Here is a 14,721-nt window from a genome sequence, read left to right as displayed (position 1 = left end):
GAGGCCCAGGTCATTAAATATATGCCAGGCCCAGGTCATTAAATATATGCCAGTATCATATCGACATTTGTACCGATGTGGATACATCAATGTGTGGAAATGATAATTGTTGCCCTTCTAAAGTGAAGATAACATGGGTCGAGAGTAAAGCCTCCTTGTTCGAGCGTTTATTGAGAGGGTTGACGAGCGGACGTTCCTACGACATCAGGACCTCCTTTTAGCGCTAAAACGATGAGAAAAAATATCATTGACATCCTGGTCAACTCGATGTGATCCAAACCCATATGTGCAAGATTGTTTAAAGTGAAAACATCAAACTCTCGATGTGCCACTTGCATAAAAACCGAAGTCGAGAAAGGTTTTTCGATCCAATTCCTTCGACACCCAAGTTAGCAACCCAAAATGCATGAGTGCAAATACGAGTAATCAAAACAAATAAACCCCTCTCTCATCATAATAAAGATGAGCTTTTATATATAGTTAACCTATCTTTGTGGAATTATGAATAGATAATAACCGGAACCTTTTTCTCTCATCGAGGACTCCATATGATGATTAAATATGAAATTATGATTACCTATTAATGTATTCCTTAACAATTATTATTATTATCGTTATGAGAGAGTCGTTCGACTTTCCTATAGCTTGCTTGACATTTCATGTTTCATGATATTAGAATCCAACAACATATCATGGAAATCACCATCGATGTTCCCACAAGTCAGATAAATTAATTAGCAGGAGGAAGGGAAAAGGGGTCTGATTCTTCTCCACATGAATCTCTGCTTGCCATTGCAAAGAATTCCACCTCTGCTTGCGACGAGCTCTTCCCCGTTGCGAGTGCTCCAATCGATGTGCCTTTTCCTCTGTTTCACTCCAAAGTACATCCCAAGAACTTTTCACTGTTGCTGGCAGATATCAACCTCAAAAGGTTTTGGAAATGCGCTGCAAAGTATTCAAGAACACAATTAGATTACCATCCAGACGACCGCTCCAATTGCCTGTTTTCAGAGGAAGAAGAAGATAGAAGACGACCTCTTTTCAGAAGTATTTACACTCCGTCTCAATTGCCAGAGCCGTCATAACACCTGCAGGAGAAAAACTTAACAATCAAAAGAAAACAGAAGAAAATAATTTTGCAAGAACTTTATGGATATTGTAAACAAAATCTTACAAGGATTTAAATATTTAAAACCATATATGCTCTGCAGTGGTCTAGATTTTGCAAGACATGTTTTCCGAACCATGAAAACCAAAGGTGCCTCAGTGCATGTGGCTCGACTCACCTGATCTAAAGAAAAGGTTGACACTTCATTTGGATGCTCCATCTCACTGCTGAATATTCAAGAGTAATCTAACTCAAGCAACATAGAAACCAACTTTGAATGATTCCATACACTAAAATAGTTATGTTCATATAATTAAAGACAAAGCTAGCATGGTACATAACAAAACAGTTTATTTCTATCTTTAAAGCATCATAGAAATCATGTTAATCACAACCATCATCATTTCCCCACTTCCGACCTCCTCAAGACCAACACACAATGTAAGATCATTTCCTAGAAGGTGGAATATGGGACTCGTAGCACCATAGCAGTGCTACCATGCAATGACGGTTCCTTCCTCTCGATGTTAAACCCACACATGATCTTCTATCTAACCTGGTACCCATTGCACCATATCAGTGCTACCATGCAATAACAATGACAATTCCATAGACCTACTAACCCAATAACTGGGTTCTTGGGCCTTTGACCAAGTAGGTTCAATATGCTTTCAAGTTCCTCATAGCATGCCCATCAAGTTCATGTATACCAGTCTTAACTCATTGATTATGAACAGGACAATCTAAGCTATTGTATCCAAAGTTCTATGGCATGCAAAAGATTTGAGCCTGGTGGAGTAATCAAAGTCAGGTCAGGTCTAGTGAAGCAAACAAACTCAATAGTTGCCTTGTCAAACTATTACACTTGATCTTATATAAATTATTATGAAGCATTTTAAGATATACTTGGGTTATTTGCAACTGATATGTAAACAAACAACTAAAAAGATTTTTACAAGTCTACTTCTAATATTAGCAACAGATATGCATTATTCGTGCAACTTATTTGTCCTAACACAGGTGCTGATGTAATAATCATAGCTGTTAATTATATCATAGCTGTTTGATACTACAATACTGACTCCGTGAATGGAAAATCCCAAGCATTTCACATCATAGCTGTTTGATACTACAATACCGACTCCGTGAATGGAAAATCCCAAGCATTTCACAGACAAAGCCAACGCAAAGTAGCAACAATAATGGTACTCAGCTCACCTAGAACAGCAGATGTAGATATTAGTAGATCCAGCAGGGAAGTACTCATATATATATCTCAGTGAGAGCATCCAAGAGGGTGGAGCTGCCATTGTAGCATCATCTGTCTCTCATGAGATCTACCAAAAATAGATTTGTCCCCACAAGGATGTCAAGGAATATAGTGGAAAATTAGAAAAAATTCAAATAATATCACATCTGATGGGAACATGGTTGGGTGTGCAGGTTATTACTCACACCAAAGAGTGACTTGGAGGCTTCCCCCTAACGGATTCAAGATTGCATGACACTTCATAAACAAGAGATACCAGATTCACCTGGTTAAGTGAGAAAATATCAAGTAATATCACGTATTTTTTATCCCCTAAAACTTACCACTGAGAAAATGATTGCCTGATAAAACCATCTTCATAAGGACATATGGTTCAACAGAACTTCAGAGATTCACACTTGCTACAGGTACAAGAAGCTACCAAAATGTGAATAGTAAGAAAATTCTATATCATCAAGGACTGAATCTAGAATATTTATAAGAATGTTGGGCACGAAATTCCAGTTACAATGTCAGTAGAAACTTCTTTTGCTTGTGACACCCACAACAATAAGCATCAGTATTGTTGTCCAGAAAACTAGCAAAAAGCCTAAAAGTTACACCGTGCTGAACATAGATGGAAAATGTTATGATGGTGGGGGACTTGCAAACTTCTTTGTAGTCCAATCAAAGATATAATCATAGTTTTGAACTTATTATCTTAAAGAAAGAGCACTATTTTACCAGTTGAAAAGTTTCATTGTTCACCTTTAACTCCTTAGCTTCATTGCTTCAACAATTTAATCCTGAAGTGGCTTGACAGTGAAGTTTTCCACTCAGATATTTCAGGTTTCAGATCTGCACTGCTCAGTGAGCTCATAACCAAAGTTTCACCTGTCAGAAGTAATCCAAAAAAGCAAAACCAATTAGAACAACACTCCACAAGCAGCTTTTAGTTTTCACAGAAAACATTTGCACACATTAATGAGACTCACAAAAATGGAACATGATTAAAACACAAATGAAAGCAATTCAATTACATCAAAATCAGAATCGAGGTCAGCAAGGAAAAGAAGACTGCCTTGAAAACTTTTTGACTTTTTTGTACAGGAAGTATTTAGATATATCATCACAAAAAAGCACATGATTTAGAAAAAAGAAATAATAAAACACCTAAATGAACATCAACAATTAGGAAGCAGGAAATACAGGAAAAAAAATCTAGGTAAATCCAAATATGATTAAACTAGCAGATATGTGAGACAACCTACAATTGAATAAAATCCATAGTCCCTGTAAAACTGGGAAAGAAAGTATAATAGAATGAGCATTGGAAAATACATATGCATCCATAACTGACCTTTACGGCCAAACACTGACCTGTGAAACTCCATGGTAGACTTTCCCTGTGACTTGTAAAAATACATTTAGGAAGCAGTAAATACAGTAAAAGAATAAAACCAGCAAAATCTAGATATGATTAAACTAGCAGATATATGACACAACCTACAATTGAATAAAATCCAGAGTCCCTGCAAAATTGGGAAAGAAAGCGAAATAGAATGAGCATCAGAAAAAAAAGTATGCATCCATAACTGAATTGTGAAACTCCTTGGCATGCTTTCCCAGAAAGGAAGACTTTATGGTTGATACAATCAAGTAAATGGAGAGAAAATACGATAACAAATTATAGATTAATAAACATCTTTCTCAGCATAACCTTCTGCCAGAGCTGGAAATGGGAGGTTTGTTGATTAGCTGATGGCTAAAATAACTAATGATTCATCTAAATTTGGAATTCACTTGTTCACAAATCAAACACAAGACAAACAATGAATAAATTTATGCTCACAGCAATGAGATAGCTATTGAGGTTCTTATCAATGTGATGCACAAGGCACAATTTAAAGCCATCTATTAGATGCTAAACTCATTGGCAGTGTATCATATTCTTATATGGATTTTGCAAAACTATTGTCACAAAAGGGTTACAACTCAAAATATGATAAATGATTTGTTCTACAAGAGGCTATAGAACAAAAAGATAACCTGTGAAAATCTAATATTCCAGTCTCCTGAACATCCATTACAAATATTAAAATGTAATAATCTCTCTGTTCATTCTTTTCAAAGAGACCTGACAAGAAAATATATCCAAAGATGAGTTAGTTTAGACAGATTCTCTATGAAAGCAATTTACTAGGCCATGACGATGTATCATTATATTCACAATAATGATGTTTCAGAAAAGAAAAAAAACTCACTAACTAAAAAACTGCTTACCCCATGGACCACGATAACCCAACTCAAGTAATGTACCAATGCTTGTGTCAAATATTTAAGAATCGTTAGATTTTCTTGACCTAGAGCAATTATAGTGGACTGCAATTTAGCATGGCAGTTAAACCATGCAAGATAAGCATTTTTTATGATGACTGATAACAACCATGTCTTCTTTTTTCTGTATTCTTTCACAATTTTACTAATGAATTGCATTACTGACAATAACAACTGTCAACCATGCCAATCTCGAATAGAATGCTGGCATTTCCATTCCAGTGTGACAAACACACTGAAATAAGAGCTTTATGCTGAAACAACGCATACTTTGTAGCATGGTGAGCTTGATGGCATGAATTTGAATATTGGTGTTTTCCTTATTTTGAACTATTTAGTGCAATTTGGAGTAGGAATATCTGATGCGATTTACTTGTATTTCACTAGGGGAAAAAGACCCAGAGTGTATCACCACAATCCGGATTGTGTAGAACCATGATCCAGAGTGCCGCGCTGCAGACTAGGATGTAGAATCCTTATCGGGTTCCAGGGTACAATTATCATGGGTTATAACTATGAGGCATACAAGGACCAGTAATGGTTACCAGACAAAAATTTAGACATTCAAGAGTGATATTCACATGCAAATATACAAATGTTTCTCTATTCATCATGGTCATAAAAGCACTCTACAAAAGCACATATCATCAAACTATACAACTTCAGCCACCCCATCAAAGCCCATAGAAACAATGTACTAGATATAACTACACTTGCAAACTAGAATACTTGCAGAAATATCAATGGGTAACTATGACTTTTGAGGTTCATTTAACCTATAATGAGCCCTCCCCTGCCTCATACATAAAGGCAGTGGTTCCCAATGGTTGACAGCCTGCTTAGGATGGTTTTGCATCCGTGAGCTCAAGATGACAAGCTAACCAATAAGCTACTTTTAAATAGATGGATGATGTTAATTAAGTTAAATTATTTTGGAGGACAATACTTTAAGCCATAATGTTCAGCATCAACTATGTCAGCCAATACTTTAAGCCATAATTTTCAGTATCAACTATATCAGCCATCTTGGCAGATGGAAGAGACCAAGGCAAACCAAGAAATTAACTGATCTCAGTGGAGACGAGAAGGATAAAAGAAAACAAACAAATCCAAGCACTTAACTAAGACATCAAAACAAGAGTAGAGGTTTATGCAGTATAGTCTGGAACTTCAAACAAGTCTAGGAGAGAAAGAAGAGAACTTTGACAACAAAATTGAGAATTCCTCATCCCGAGCTACCAAACAGGTTGCAGTATCCATAATAACGTACTTCAGAATTGTGAAAAAAACAACATTAGAAACCTTCAGAACCATCGATTCTGTTATTTTATTTGAAGTGCTTGAAAGGAACTAGTCACCAACATTGTAATACAGCAACAAAGTTGTGCAAATTTCCAGTGTACATGTTGCTCTGGGTGTAATAGCATGGAACAACGAAAATCAAATGGCAAGATGATCCCATGATAATTCAACCCATTAAGAAAAACAATATTCAAATAACTAACAACAACACTGCACTGGCTAAGCACACAAATACATCAAGAGGTGTATAAGCAGGAGATATAAAAAACAAGAGATTCAGTTCAGCCTTCTTCTTTTACGTGAAAAAAGGGGGCCTCCATCAACATCAAAAGAACCAGAGGTGCTACTTCTACCTCTCCTTCTAATGGACCGAGAAGATCCCACACTATTTGGTTCTGCAAGAGCATCAGAAGAAGCAACATCCCCCTGTATCACTGCCATAGTGCTTGACACAGAGGACCGGTCCACAGTCAAGGCTGCTTCAACACGAGGCCCAGTCACCAGCGGTTCGAGATTTGGAGGATCAACAGATGGGGTGGATGCATCAAATCCATTAGTGTTACTAGCTAATCGTCCAACCACCCTACGAATACTACTGGCCATAGCAGACAATCTGTCTGTGTCGATGCCATACATGGAAAACTGCTGCCAAAGATCAACTCCATCTCGGAAAATAGAATTTGCATTGTTTCGCAAATTGTTTTCAGGCATTCTGACCTCTCCAGTTATAGATCCACTTTCACGGTTCACCCCTCTTTGCACTCTTCTTTCTCTTAGCCTACTAAGAGCTCTACGATGAACATTGTCAAATATTTCTTGCAGGCTTGGGTCTGCATATGCGTCAAAACTATTTCCACTACGCATGTGTTGATCTATAATTCGTCTCCATGTTGCTGCAAGTCCTTCACCCAACCTCCGTGAAACTGGGCGCAACTGCTGCCTAAAGCTTTCAAATCTATTTCCACCTGGTCTTGGTGGAATTCTTAGAGTTGATTCACCATTTTCCTCAATTTTCTTTTCAACATTAGGTTGCGAGATCCCTCTACCATAAATAGGTGTGATATTTGATTCAGTTACCTCTCCTTTGCATACAGGGCATTCCTTATGATCCGAATGGACATGCAGCCATTGATACAAACACGACCAGCAAAATAAATGTCCACATGAAGTAACAACAGGTTCAGCAGCCATATCAAAACAGATATTGCACTCAAAGTTAGCAGCACTTCTGCCTTTCTCTTCCATCTCCTCTCCAGAAGTCTCCGCTGCATTATCTTCGGCGATCACTTTATGCTTCCCGTTGCATTCTGGAGGTCTTTGGGAGTCTAAAACATCATGCACCGATTGTTCGGGATTAGGCAATGACGGCGAACCAAAACGGAACCTCTCACCAGCAGGTGGAAGCGAAGACCTAAACCGTCTGTTTGGCCATCGATGGCTGGACTCAATCAGCCTTCTGAAACGATATTCAGGGCATCGAAGGCGCTCAGGCCTGGAAGAGGATCCGTCTTCCGGACAGATAAATTCACTTGTTTCTGTGGTAATTGATGGGTAAAAGCTAAAGCTGGCTGCTCCATGGTCTTGTGGATCCGTCGATCCAGAAACATAAGGTGGCGAATAGGCTATGGGTTCATCAGCAAGCCTAGGTGGAGCTGCAGGATCATACGGCATATGTGAGTCCACATTCGGGACTGCAGTCTCATCAGGTTCCTCCACAGCTGGCAGGGGTTGGACGCCGGGAGGAGAATATGGGGTATCGGGTTCTGGTAGAACGGGCAAGAACGACGGACCATATCGTTCATAAGCAGGGAGGTAGGGGGTGTACTCTCGGTTGTCGACTATATCAGACAGCAGAACAGCCGGCAGGTCAGGGATGTACTCAGCATGTGAAGGAGAGTATGGGGGGTGGGAATCCGATGGTTCCACGACACCCGACATGGGAGTCGGAGCTTGGTTGTCCTGGACAGAAGTGTAAGAAGATGGCAACAGGGGCAATGAGCTGAGAGCGAGGTCAGAACCGAGACCAACACCGAGAGAACGAGGCGAACGAGGCAAGCCCAGGTAAAGATTCAGATCCATCTCCTGCAATTGCTCTCATTTTCCTAATCTGCCATTCCAAGACAGTAAAGATTCCTTCTTTTCCCCAAATCGTAGCAGCAAATCCAATCCTTTCCACTAAACCTCGACAAAAGAACGGAACAGAAGAGCCCTATCCCAAAATAAATAAAACGGAAAGAACAACGCTAACTCTTCAACCAGGATGAGATTTCTATCGCTTCAAAATCATGATCCAGAAGAAGAACTAGGGTTAGGGTTCACCTCAAATAAGAGGCAAACCGCGAATGAAAACCTAGAAACCGAGAAGTATGCAATAAGAAATTTGGAGGAGAGACAGCGGAAGGAGATCGAAGAGGATCAGAGAGAGGCGAGGCAGGAAGGAATTAGCGATCGATTTAGGGGGAGGAAAGGCGACATCCTGGAACGGGGGATCGGCTTCGTTTGGCCTCCCCGCAGCTTCCACCACACACAGACGAAAATGAGGCGAAAACATTTCTATAGACGACGGTGGGTGGGTGGTTGGGTAGACGTGTGGGAAAGATGTGTCAGCCAATTCGTGCCGCCAGCATCACCGTCCGATGTCAGATCAAACGGTTAGAGTGACTTAATTATGGGAAGTGGTAAGAGTAGCGGCTTCGTGATTCGTACTGTCGATGGAACCACAATTTCATCCAATCATCGATAAGGTATACGTGCGGGTTACCGTTCGACTGGTAGATGACAATAAGATTCTTGATTATAAATTGGTCGTGCAATTACATGATGAATTTAGAAGTTGATAATTGTGACAATTATATTTTTATAAATGATTATTTAAATATCATTCTATTTAATTAGGCTCCTCTTCTCTCATAGCTTATATCAACCGACCATAGTTTTGCTAAGTAACATAAATTAGTTCGGATCTGTACAATAATGGAGGAGGAACAAACCCTTGCAGCGACCACGCCTCGCCTACCACCATGGAAGGGAAAAGCGCAAGCCGACGAGCAGCAGCTACAGTCCCATGTCGAATCCCACGAAGAAGTAGCAAAGACGGCAGTAAAAGCAACGGAGCGTTCACATCATCGTCACACTAAACCATAGAGACCGGTGCTTCTCTCGCCCGATACTACTGACCACTACTAGCATTGATTTAGTGCTGCTGCTGGGGCGTGTTGTCGTCGACGCCTTCGGCCAGGGGGCGGTACCGCACCGTACGGTCCAGCGCGGACGGGCCACTCGCCGCGTTGGCTGCAGCGCCCGTATCTGCGGCGGGGCCGAAGACGCCCGGCACCACGCCGGGGCGCACCTGCTCCCCCTCGTTCCTGTCGTACGACGAAGCGTGCACTTACCTCTTCACCGACCGGCCGAACCGACGTCAGAGAGACGGCCAAGATGTGGTTCACTAGGCACCTTCCGTACCCTCCGGCGAGCACTCGCCCCTTCAGATCGGCTGCCATGCAAGGAAAAGATGAGAGAAGACAGGTGGGCGCGAGAGACAGGTGAAGAGGCGAAGTGAGCGAGGAAGAAGACGCACGAAGACGCGGAGACCGCTTGTCCATATATATATAAGGGGATCACAAGGACCTTTCACCACTCGCCGTGAACGGCGTCACTTGACGGAAGGGCCTCCTGCGAGAATCTCATTGGTCTGCATGTCCGATTCATAACGCCGTCACCAACGCACTGTTCGCAGGTGGGAGACGATTGATGATTTGAGTTGGGACATTGGTCTGTGTACGTGTGCGAGTAGAGGTGAGACAGGTGGGCTTGGCGTAGCTTTTGTGGGTCCCCCAAAGGTCGCCACTCGAAGGTGCAGTATTTGGAAGTAAAATTATTGAAGATACCTGGCATCCTTTCCAACATACTTATGCGTTATTACTCTAATTTATTTTATTATATTGATCGATCAATATAATCAATCAATTTTATTTTATCACATCATTCCATTTTCGATAGGCGGCTAAAGAGGTCCCAACGTCCTTCTCATTATGGAGGTAGTTTTGTGAACTTAAGATTTTTCATGGCTTAGAGTTTATGAAAAACTTATATAACTGCGATTCAACGATGATGAGTGCATCACTCCTATGTCACTTATGAATTAAGTATTATATCTTAATCAAGTTTGATTTGTAAGTCCCCTGATCCAATCAATATCCATTCCATCTTACACTCGGGTCTTTTTGCTTGTCATGTGATATTCTTGATGTGCGATTTCATCTTCCATTCTTGAGATGGAATATATCGCCCTCTCAAATGGTGCCCAACTCATGATGCTATTTAATAATATTCATTAGAGAATATTGGTATATTGATATTACTTTAACGTGTAAACTTCTTGTCACTTGTTTTCAACTGTGCAATGGGAGAAGTGACTACTACTTAGTCACTCGTGGGAATTCAAAGTTAGTGGTGCCCCTTCCAACCATAAGGTTTGGAAGGAGCACATTTTTCTCGTAGGTTTAGGTCAGGATTGAGGGTTCAATCTTAAAAAGTCTCAACACTAGAATAGATAACATGTCTCTCCTCTTGTTTGACAAGGAGGCAGGTTAAATGGTTTGACTAAGGGACATACTCTCTTCTTTTGAGGTCATTCGAAAAATGGATGAGGATTGACTGATCGATGCAAGCCTCAACTTGACTTCTCGGGATATAACCCAAACACTCTATCACTTCACCTTACCTCTCTTTTTAATCCTTTGTAAGTTTGTTGATCCTCCACATGCATAAATCTACACTTCTTGAAGAGAAAGAGGCTTGGGTCCTTTTTGGGCACGGCAGTGGTCTCTTCGGTCCTGACCATTACTCGAAAGTCGTCGCTCAAAGTGTCGAGTTTAACTCATCCTAGTCATCATGCCAACACCAATAAGTTGAAGAAGAAGCAAAAGATCATCATAAGAAAGGTGCCTCACCCCCGAAAGGATGAGAAACTTGATAAGCCAATTCTAGAGAGGGAATCAAATGAAGTGCCTCTTACCTCAATAGCATTGATGCCTTCAGCGGGTCCATAAAGTTCTAGGTCTTATTCGAGAAAAAGAGAGAAGAGATAAAGGTCGATATTCGACTTGTGTAAGGGCAAGCCCCTGCTCTTTACCGCTTTACAAATAGCTGACCTGTCACACCTGAGTCTGGGTGCACCGTTATAATCGAGATAAGAGGGTTTGTAGGAGGGGCAAAAAGTGTGGGGCGATGTTACAGCTTCGAAACAATACTACAGAGTGTCCTTATATTCGATGGTAGCGAAATAGATTTATCATTCCCCTTCGAATGTTTTGATCGATACCTACTACTACAATGAAGTGCTAGTAAGTTAAAGTCATGGTTAGCCTCTTTAGTATTGCATCGCTCTTCTACCTGTCTTTCATTTTGATTTATAGCACCACTACTACATAACAACCCTTATTGATTATGTACGAGATGCTGACTCGGTCATTCACTAGTAGTCCCTTATAATTGATGATCTTGAAGAAGAGATCAAAGGGTTGAAGGAGGGAAGAGCCCCGTTAGTTGTTGTCGAGGCGGAGGCATAGGGGGCCGAGCAACGCCTCGCCGACTTCACCAAGTAGCTAAAGGCAGTCCGGAGCAATAAATGGGACATGGAGGATGAGTTACTAAAACTCAATCGAGACTAGATTCGATAAGGATATACAACTTAGAGTTTGCCAAGTAAGTCATGGTGGCCAACGAGCAAGTCGTGATAGCTAATGAGCGAGTTATGAGTACCACTGAATAGGTTTGGAGGTTGAACGACACATAATGTTAAAGTATCAAGCGAAGGCAATCATCGATTACAAGACGCCCACCAGGAGGGTCTAGAGAGGTCAAAGGTTATCTTATATTAGTTTGGATGCCAAATCACCATAGCCTATTTCAAAATGAGGTACCCTAGGCTAAAGCTTAAGGAAGATCCGTTCACTGATTACCTTGAGGATTAAAACTTCCTGATGGTGCCTGAGGTATCTTTTGATGATAGTTTGGACTCACCACCTCATCATGATGCCTAAGTTGTCATTTCCCTTTATACTAGATTTTTTGAGTCATCGAGTTACTCTGCTTGACTCGTTCATTGTATCGGGTGTGTTCGCCCTATCATCTTTCTATTTTGATAGGTAAAGGTTTCATTTTAGATGTAGAGGTATAGCTGAGTCCATGTAATTCCTTTTAAAGTACTAAAGTTTTTTTTTTTTCAATTCGCAACACTGGCATATGGAGGACACTTTATAACTTACCCTATGAGCATGGTAGAATGCTCAAAGTTGGGGGCATAGTCTCCTTATCTTGATCCCGAGAGATATCTTAAAGGTAAATAGATTTGAAGTTTGTAATTTGCCACATCCTGGGTAGTGCCACTCCTTATATTATCCCAAGGCAAAATGTTTTGTCTCGGACAACCTCGATGACTTGATACGACCCTTTCCAATTCAGTGCCAGCTTCACTTGGGACCTAGTGGAGTTGTTAACTTCTACTTTACAAAGCACTAGGTCCCCTAGTCCAACTCCTTGAGGGCAAACACATTGATCATACAACTTGGCCATCGTCTTTTTATATCTCAATACTCTTAGGTGTGCTTTACTCTGAGCTCATTAATCATGTCAAATCTGGCTTGAAGTTCTCTTTTAGATGTTTCCTCATCAAAGCTCTCAACCTAAGGTGTTGGAAAGACTATCTTGGGTAATAAGATAGCCTTGATGCCAAAAGCTAAGCTGAATGATAATGTTTCTGACCCAGTCTTATGTGTCATCCGAGAGGCCCACAAGATATTTGGTAGGTTGTCCACCTAAGTACCCTTTGCTCCAATGACTCACTTCTTTAATCTTTCGAGAATGACTCGGTTGGTGACTTTAGAAAGACCATTGGTCCAAGGATAGGCCACCAAGCTAAATTTGAGTTGAACTTTGTAAAATTGATAGAACTCTTTGAACCTCACATCGTTGAATTGAGTCATATTATCAATGATGAGGGCTCTCGGGATTCCAATGTAGATTATAATATTGTTCCACACAAATCCTTCATCCTGCTTCTCGATGAGTGATGCTAGTGGCTTAGCTTCCACTAATTTCATAAAAGTCTCTCTTATGATAAGAAACCTTCATTAGCTCGAGGCTGGTAGAAAGGATTCGAGGAGGTCTATACCCCACTGTATAAAGGGTCATTTATAGTCGATCATGTTCAAGGGGACTATTGGTTGATGTTATATTCGAGCAGGCCTCTAGCACTTGTGACATCTTTAGGCATAACCTATTGCATTCTTACGCAACATCAATTAGTAGAACCCCTGTCGAAATACTTTGAAGACAAGGGTCCGTCCACTAATGTGCTCCCCACAAATACTGTAATGCATTTCGATGAGCACCCACTCGGCCTATTGGGGTGTCAGCACTACGTCAGGTGGGGGAACCTCGATAGGCATTAGTGCTAGTGGTGGTTAAACTATTGATCGCGAATGAGTTGGTGGTGTCACTTATTGGGTTAGTTACGGCAAAAGTTAGGCAACGACTTGTATTATGCTTGTCAACGTTTTCACCTATAAGGTGAGCTTCAAGAAAACCTCATTAAGAATGAGTAGGTGGCTCGGGATCATCCTCGGGAGTGAGAGGCTTGGGTCATTAAATATGTGACAATACTGTATTAGTGTTTGTATAGAGGTAGATGCATTCATATGCATAAATGGTTGCAATTGCCACCCCTGATTGAAAGTACTACGAGTCAGGTGTAGAGCTTCCTTGCTCAAGTGTTCGTTGAGAGAGGTTGGCAGACAAGCATGCTTACAACATCGAGCTCTCTTTCTAGGGAAAAAATGATGAGGGATAATGTCGTTAATGTCTTGGTCAATCCAATATAGTCAAGACTCATGTGCAAAGGGTTGTTCAATGTGTCTTCGAGATAAAAATATCGAGCTCTCGAGGTGTTACCTACATGAAGATCGAGGTTAGGAGAGATTTCTCAACCCGATTTCTTCGATACTTAAGTTAGTAATCCGAGGTGTTTGAGTGCAGACATGAGTAGTCCAAAGAAGTCAACCCCTCATCATCGTAGTGAAGATGAGCTTTTATACCTAGTCTCAAGGGGATGAAATATTATATGAAATATTCTACGATGAGGTAGTCTCTAACTACCCCCATGGTCCCCCCTTAGCGTCTTATCCACATGGGCGATAAGAAAGGGAAAGGTCCGAGGCATGCAGGCGGATGGATGGTGATCTGAAACTTTTTCTCTCACCGAAGGCTCTATGTGGTGATTACGTATTGGATGATACGATGATTAACTGATAGTGTTATATCCTATTATAATTATAAAAAAAATAGAATAGACCGAATTCACGACACGACAACTGTTAGTTTCATATTAAGAAACTCTAATGATTCTTGTATCTTCTGTGGTTGCATGCAGGAGACTGTGAGGGAAGATGACGAAGGTTTTGCTAACACGATTAAACAGCTGTGGTTGGTATCTTGACGAGGCATTCGACAACGCCTTGAAGTATTGCTCCAGTGACTTAGATCCTTCACTCTTCCGTCAAATTGTCTATGGGAGTTCCTCTATTGATTGTGACTGACAGGAGGTTTTACTCCTCATTTAGATTCTCTGATTTGCAGTAATACGAACGGAGAAGAATATAAGCTAAGTTTTCATTTATAGACTTTTACCTTTTATTTGGAAAAAAAAAGGGATGAACTTTAGGAT

At 40.8% G+C, this 14,721-nt stretch overlaps 1 protein-coding gene across 1 annotated transcript; it reads right to left on the bottom strand.

The window, feature by feature from the left end:
* Positions 1-6,134: 6,134 nt before the first annotated feature.
* Positions 6,135-8,533, bottom strand: LOC135633512 (uncharacterized). Its single transcript, XM_065143047.1, has one exon. It carries the CDS (start codon positions 8,073-8,075, stop codon positions 6,273-6,275), a length of 1,803 nt encoding a protein of 600 aa, XP_064999119.1. The 5' UTR covers positions 8,076-8,533; the 3' UTR covers positions 6,135-6,272.
* Positions 8,534-14,721: the final 6,188 nt, after the last annotated feature.

The sequence above is a fragment of the Musa acuminata genome, chromosome BXJ3-3 (genome assembly GCF_036884655.1).
Source record: "Musa acuminata AAA Group cultivar baxijiao chromosome BXJ3-3, Cavendish_Baxijiao_AAA, whole genome shotgun sequence".
Taxonomy (NCBI): domain Eukaryota; kingdom Viridiplantae; phylum Streptophyta; class Magnoliopsida; order Zingiberales; family Musaceae; genus Musa; species Musa acuminata.
The sequence above is the reverse complement of the archived record's forward strand: the minus strand, read 5'-3'. Positions and strand labels throughout refer to the sequence as shown.